This window comes from Amaranthus tricolor, chromosome 16 (genome assembly GCF_026212465.1).
Source record: "Amaranthus tricolor cultivar Red isolate AtriRed21 chromosome 16, ASM2621246v1, whole genome shotgun sequence".
Taxonomy (NCBI): domain Eukaryota; kingdom Viridiplantae; phylum Streptophyta; class Magnoliopsida; order Caryophyllales; family Amaranthaceae; genus Amaranthus; species Amaranthus tricolor.
In genome coordinates, this window is record NC_080062.1 from 22185980 (window position 1) to 22193881 (window position 7902).

Sequence of the window (7902 nt, forward strand, 5' to 3'; positions counted from 1 at the left end):
TAGACAATACTTTCGACAGTTAGTCACTGGAGAGACCGTCTCTTTGAGAAACGTATTTCAAGTCTAACCTATTAGAGATTAATGCCTACTTACCGTGTTCTTAATGTCTACTTAAATTATCCTTAATGTTTACTTACCGTATCCTTAATGTCTACTTTTAATATATTAAATGTCTCTTTACATCATTCTTAATACATACTTATAATATTTTAAAAATATATAATAAGTCGACTCAATTAGAAATGGTCTTAAAAAGACTTATCTAACAAAAATTTGTGTTCTTTGGATTAGTAGAAATAAGGTAACTAGAAAAAAGTCTAACCAACATTTACCTACACTACCGGTTGCTTAGGATGAGTCAGGATTGCATAAGAAACCCTAAACAATCATACTCTTAAACCCTTTTTGTGGCCTCTCTTTCGCATCTAGCCTCTCACCACCATTTCATGTCCACAAATTGGTCTGCAAAACCTTTTGGTATTCTTTCTTCCTCTGTTTTCCTCTTCTATAAATTCAGATCTGCGAACGTTACATTAATTTTTTCTTGCTGCAGTGTTTCAGATCTCTTCAGCCTCACTTCAAAATCATGGCTCTGGTATGCAATTTTTACTTTCAAATGCTCAAATTTGATCTTTAATTAATTCCACTCGCACATTTTGGAATATCGTTTTTTTTTTTTTTTTTTTTTTTTTTTTTTTTTTTCTGATGTTTGTCTTTATTTTTTCTAATGATGTTTAATTTTATCAAAATTTTACTGGATATTTGTCGATTTAGTATTTCGAATGCTAGAATTTAAATATATTTACATTAATATTAATATCCCTGTCTCATTTTGAGATATCCGTGACAAACTTGAGGTTTTTTCTTTTGTTTAATAATTTTGTGGCTTTCTTTAGTTACAGAATTACAACTTTTAGAATTTGATTGATTTTGAGAATGTAACTGCATGCATTTAGTGTTGTTAAGTTTCCTTCTTTATAGATCGAAAAATTCCCACCATCATTGCTAGCTCGTTTCGTTTGGCATTTAGAAGGGGTTTGGTTTGGCAAAAAATCATTTGTTGTGGAAAACTTCTATGGAAGTTATATTTCAATTGAAAATGTAAATGACATTAGCTTTTTAATTCGTTTTGATGGAAAGTTATTAGGGAAATTGTAGATTCAGGGATGATGGAGTGATGGAAATTAGTATCTTTCCTATGTTGATGGAAAGTGTTTGTGAAGGGAATTTTTTTCCTTAAAACTAAACACACCTTTGGAATTTAATGTTTTTGACTCAACATTGATGTGGATTTCTCTCAGGTATTGCATTCAGGATTGCCAAATAAGAATGCGTTTAAGGCACTTATTGCTGCAGAATATAGTTGTGTGAAAGTTGATGTTGTCAAAGATTTTCAGATGGGTGTTACGAACAAATCCTCTGAATTTCTTAAGATGAACCCGATTGGGAAGGTAACCTCTATCTCTAGGAGTGTATTTGCTATAGAAACGTGTTTTTTTTATGGAGTTATGCCTGTTTTTAGGTGCCGGTTCTGGAGACTCCTGACGGTCCTATTTTTGAAAGTAATGCAATTGCCAGATATAGTAAGTTGTTACATGTTGCTTTTGTAATTTCTCTTAGCTTCTTGTATCTTATTATTAGTTGACTAATTTTCTATATTTGCAGTCACAAGGCTAACCGCTGATAATCCTCTCTTTGGCTCTTCTCCAATTGAATATGTAAGATTTAAATTTGGCATCATGGCTTATTCTAAAATTTAAGTATGGTTCCATTTGAGTTGGCTGTAGTTTGTTTTTATGCGTATGTATTTTTTTATCATTTATGTTAGGCCCATATTGAGCAATGGATCGATTTTGCTTCCCTTGAGATTGATGTGCATATTGGTCGCTGGCTGTATCCAAGACTTGGCTATGGACTATATCTTCCCCCAGTAAGTTGTAATTTCTAGTCTTTTACAATGCTTCAATGTTGCTCGAGGTGGTGATGCTAATGTGCTATCTTTGTTATCTTGAAGGCTGAAGAAGCTGCTATTGCTTCTTTGAAGAGATCTTTGGAAGCGTTGAGTACGCATCTTGCTTCCAACACTTACCTTGTTGGCCACAGAGTTACATTGGCCGATATTATTATGACATGCAATTTATATTATGGATTTAGTCGAATCATGACCAAGAGTTTTACTTCTGAGTTTCCTCATGTTGAAAGATATGTTTGGACTATGGTTAATCAACCTATTTTCAAAAAGGTCATAGGTGATGTAAAACAAGCTGATTCTATTCCGGCTGTGGCAAAGAAACCTGTTCAGCCAGCAAAGCCCAAGGCTAAGGAAGAGCCAAAGGAGGTCAAGAAAGAGGCACCAAAGCCTAAAGAAGAGGCAACTACACCACCAACACAAGCACAAGAAGAAGAGGCACCCAAACCAAAGGCAAAAAATCCACTTGATCTTCTTCCTCCTAGTAAGATGATTCTAGATGAGTGGAAGAGGCTTTACTCTAACACCAAAACCAATTTCCGTGAAGTGGCTATTAAAGGTATTGTTGATTCTACTCTTATTCTTATTTAATTGATTATTATGTTTTATCATGCTTTGTGATGATATGGGTGGCTTGTTCTGTTCTATGCTCACTATGTTTATTTCACGATTACTGTGTCATGCAACTTAAATAGTTTTGCGTTTTCTCCGTTGACAAATTGTGGATTTTGTGACTTTTAGTTTGATGTTGTCAAAATTTGCGAGCTCTTCTCAATGGCACCTAAAGGGAAGCATAATAATATATAATAATTTTTGAGGCCCAGGGCCAACAAATAAGATGTTCTTTATCATTGCAGTTTTGGTAAATTTGTTTTCGTTCGATAAAAGTTAAAGTAAAATCTGTTCGGATAAATGGTTTAATTAAATAATTTTTATAAAATTTGTCAAAATAAAAGCGGTAAAGAAGAAACTACTTTTGGTTGTTTTCAAGTTTCACTATTCCTGTTTCGTGAAACTATTTTACTCTCTTCAGTTCCTGTCTTTTTATGTCAAACTTTTGGATTTTGGTGGCATAAATACAGGTGAGATTTATTCTGATGGATTGCAATTTCAGATTACTTTACTGAATTTTCTAGTTCTCTTTTAGATTATGTATATTTTTTGAATTTTCTAATAGTTGTTTTCAAGTCTATTAAAAATTGTGGTATAGAACATTCTATTATCCCCAATATCATTATGTGCCTCCCCGCCTCCCACTTTGGAGTCTATTAATAAAAGTGTACATGATTTAATTTTAACATCATCAAAACAATGTTTCCGATCGACCATCGATAGCAAACATCATTTGCAATTATTGATATAAGGGATACTAACCATTGAATGAATATTCAAACATAAAATGAAGTATTTACGAATCTGTACATAGGAAGTATGGAAATCACACTAGTATTGACGATTCTTGACCCATGTGATAGATTGACTATCAAATGCAGCAATGACATAGTGTAATTGCCTTGCATATTTCTATTGTCGTTACCACCATCTGCTGTTCTATAATCTTTTGGTCAAAAATTTTTAATTTTGAAAGTTTGTGCACGCTTGGTTCTTTTTGTGAGAGAGATCAAGTTAAATTCGCTTTTGTTTTTAGTGGTTGTTTTGCCTAATTAGTGGAGCTGCAGAATAGCAGATGAGATAACTAGTACAATACATTGTTCCAACTCCTTATTACACTTTGTTTGGATGGAAAGAAATGTAGAGAAAGGAAGGGGTAGATATTTGGAGGGGAGAGATTTCGAAGAATTGGATGAATGATTTTTGTTAAGGTATCAAGTTTTTGAATGTTTAAACATTTGAAAGGAAAACTCATATCTCCCTTCCTTTCCTTTTTTTTTTCTCCTCTAAATTTGTTATTTAAACATAGTGTTAGTGTTTGTAATTGATTGGACAGCGTGGATCTAGTTCATTAACATTGAAGAGGCAATTTAACATTTTGAAACGGGGCTTATTTATAAATATAGTTGTACAAGTGAAATGTTTGTTTAAACTTATCTTCTAAAATTGATGTTTTTGCAGGATTTTGGGATATGTATGACCCAGAAGGGTACTCTCTATGGTTCTGTGATTATAAGTACAATGAAGAGAACACAGTTTCCTTTGTGACCATGAACAAAGTAAGTGGGTTCTTACAGAGAATGGATCTTGCTCGTAAATATGCATTTGGGAAGATGCTAGTGATTGGTGCAGAACCTCCATTTAAGGTGAAGGGTTTGTGGCTCTTTCGTGGGCAAGAAATTCCTCAATTTGTGTTGGATGAATGCTATGACATGGAACTCTATGAATGGAGGAAAGTGGACCTCGGTGACGAGGCCCAAAAGGAGCGGGTGAGCCAAATGATTGAAGATGCTGAACCTTTTGAGGGCGAACCTCTGCTCGATGCCAAATGTTTCAAGTGATTTATTGTTTTTAAATGTTGCGGAGGTCATGCAGTATGGTGACTTGCTTGTTAGTACCTATTATATGTTTATTGTTGCTTCATTTGACATTTTCATGTGTTTTAATGAATATTTTTGGTAGTTTTTATTTGGTTTTCTGGGTTCAGACAGTTTTGCGGGATCATGTAGAGGACAATAATTATGAGCTTATACTTGAATAAAATCTTTAAATCAACCATTCTGTGTTCTTTATGGCTGTTTTCGTATTACGTAAATTGTGTGGATAACTATTTGCAGTCTAAATTACATTAGCCTTTAGTAGCTGTAATAACTATTATAGTGATTGATGGATATTTAAATGTCTATTTAGTTAAATAAACATTTTAAATTTTGAAATCTAGAAATTGTAATGTTTTGAGAAAATGACACCTATGGACTATTGCACAAATGCATACCTTTTATTTGCCTCAAATAATGATAATTAATTGTAGGATAATGGGAGAGAGAAAATAATATAATTAACAAAATGGATAGAAGTTTGTCATAAGTACAAAATGATATATGCCATTATCTAAAATGGAAGTAAAGGCGTTCATTCGGATTATTGTGTTGATTTCGAGTTGATGTTCGGGTTGGTTTGAAATCGTGTTTTGTGGCAATTTTGTTTTTTTTACATAATTGTAAATTATTTTTAAGTCTGGTCAAATCGAGTTTAGTTACAAGGTCGGGTAAATTTCGGGTCATCAGATTTGTTTTGAACACCATTAAATGAAGGGAAATACTATTTTGAACACCTCTAAATTAAGGAAAATTGAAATTTTTACAAGGGAAAAATTTTCCACCAAGGCCATGCTTGGATTGGATATAAATATTTAAGGGGGGGAAATAAAGTCAAACTAATAAAATGAAAGCAAATAAAGATGCATTTGAAATAGTTGAGATAGTTGTGTAGAAGGTAAAATGAGCATGAAATAAAAATAATGAAGGAAAAAGAAGATGATGTCCCCTATTATGGACGTAATACATTCCCTCACCCTCCCCTAGGATAAATATTTACCCCACAAAATTAAGAGTTTCCTTCATTTTTCATTACTATGCAACCATTCTTCCACCTCTACAACAATTAAATTTCACTAATTTCTCATTTATCAACTTCGTTGTCTTGTTTTGATTTTTTTACCCCTTAAATATTTACACCCGATCCAAGCATGACCCAAAAGATAAACAATACAATACAGTTACTGTCTATATAAGAATACAATTAATTTTCGAAAATTTGAAATTTGTAGGCTAAAAAAAAATTAATTAAATAAACTAAGAATCAAACTATTTCCAAAAGTAAACGTGAAAATCCCTAACCTATGGTTTGGAGCTGTTCGCAGTTAGTAACTACGAACAGCTATAAAAGACAAAATAGCTGTTCGCAGTTAGTAACTGCGAACATCTATTTTGACCTGTTTTTGTGCAGCATGCTGTTCGCAGTTACTAACTGCGAACAATAACTGCGAACAGGTCAAAAAGCTGTTCGCAGTTAGTAACTGCGAACAACTATTTTGTCTGTTTTGACCTGTTCTCAGTTAGTAACTGCGAACAGCCCCAAACCTCAGATTTGAGATTTTCACGCTTACTTTTGGAATAAGTTTGATTCTTAGTTTATTTAATTAAATTCTTTTTAGCCTAAATATTTCAAATTTTCTTAATTTTCAATCTTAAACTTTTTTAAAGACATTCAACCATAATCTTCAATATTCACCGTCCCACACTGCACAATGATTAACAATGTCAAACATAAATTCATGGTGGCATTATATTAAAGCATTTAAGGTGACATGTTAGTGAAGTTATTTGAGCAAGAACAAGTTGATCCATACATAAAGGTACTTTGTTGAATTAGGCATTATGATCATGACCCTAACTTTGATACTTATGAAGCATACAATGAGGGTATGTTTTGGGAATGTAAAAATGGCCATAAACTTCATTCTCATTCATCAGCTGGTTGCTTAGTGCAACAATCTTTTGTCATGGAGAACTCATAAAAGTACCTAAGCTCAACTTAAGATGTTTGCGAGGTTTCAAGTTGCATTGAGTTGGTTAAGAAAGACAAAGGGAAAATCAACATGAGAGGGATGGTCACCTTGTTAGCCGTCTATCTAGACATTGAGGTCCCTAAAAACAAAGATGAAAAATAAATTCTAAAACCCTTAGGAGCCCCTTATGACTATGATAATCTCTCTTGCTACCATTATAACTTAGATGCATTAAAGAAAGCATACATGTTGTGGAGTTCACCTGTTAAAAATTCATATTTGTGGCTTTTTAGGGCAGACAACATCAATTACACGCTACTTAGGAGCGCATAATAATTTCAAAGAATGCAACCCATGCTCAACTTTACCTAACCCTGATGAACAATAAAGAGTCCGTGTTGAAGAGGATAATTGCAGCATGTGAACCTTTAATTCCATAGTAGCCTTAAGATTTATATGCTATTGTGGAAGCTAGGATGGCTTCCATAAAGGATGCACAACTTGAATTTGGGACTCAATTTAATGAGTTACTATAACAAGGTGATTACTTTGAAGACACAATGTATTCAATTATCAATATGGTTTCAGCCATGAATAACTTGTTTGTGTCTCAATATCCATCATACTCATACCCAACACCCACTATCCAAGTTAATCTTGAATGGAGGAGGCGACAACCCACAAGGGTGTGCAACTAGGCATAATTTAGGGGGGCTAAGTGAAAACCTACGAAGGCACTTAGGCAAAAACAAGAGGCCAGGCTATGTTAATGAGTAGTGAGACAAAATAATAGAATGACAATGAGGTAAAATAGCGGCAATGTGAAAACCCAAAAGTGGGCCTCGAAGAAATAAATTGATATATAAGACAAAAGAGAGGAAGGAAGAGAACCAACATCTCCAATTCAAGCACCTAATGAAGCTCACACTCACGCGAGAAGGAGGCAACAACTACGATCATGTACTTCAAAGATTCTTCGTAAGTTTTTCATGATAGCACCATTTCTTTTTGAATTTAAAGTTTTTTTGGTTAATATTTTCTTTTGAGATTACATATTGTAGTTGAGAAAAGTGTAGGGGAAAGTTTTTTAACATTCCTCACACTCGGTTTCTATGATATTAACATTATTTTTGGAAAAAAATTTTATTTAGTTCTGGAATTACAAAGTAAGTTTTAGCTTAAGATTAACTTAAGCAAATATTGAGATTTCTCATTTTGGGACATACTTGAGGATAAGTAAGATTCAAGTGTGGGTGAATTTGATTATACCTTATTTTGTATATCTTTCATTTTAATTTTGGTTTTTTTAAGTAGAATTTAAATGTAAATATATAATGAATGGAGAAAAGATTTTATAGAATAGTTTCAGTGATGTAATTCTCTGGTTGATAATTCTAACTTTATCAAAAGGTCTTTTTTGTAAAAATATTATTTCAAGCAAAGAAGAAGAAGCAAGAAAGAATAAGAGACA

The 7902-nt window shown here is 33.1% G+C and overlaps 1 protein-coding gene across 1 annotated transcript; it reads left to right on the plus strand.

Annotated features, from left to right (window-relative positions):
- The first annotated feature begins 333 nt into the window (after positions 1-333).
- Positions 334-4636, plus strand: LOC130802912 (elongation factor 1-gamma 2-like). Its single transcript, XM_057667028.1, has 8 exons — positions 334-477; positions 554-595; positions 1302-1451; positions 1523-1583; positions 1666-1718; positions 1829-1930; positions 2015-2528; positions 4043-4636. Exons 2-8 carry the CDS (start codon positions 587-589, stop codon positions 4420-4422), a joined length of 1269 nt encoding a protein of 422 aa, XP_057523011.1. The 5' UTR covers positions 334-477; positions 554-586; the 3' UTR covers positions 4423-4636.
- Positions 4637-7902: the final 3266 nt, after the last annotated feature.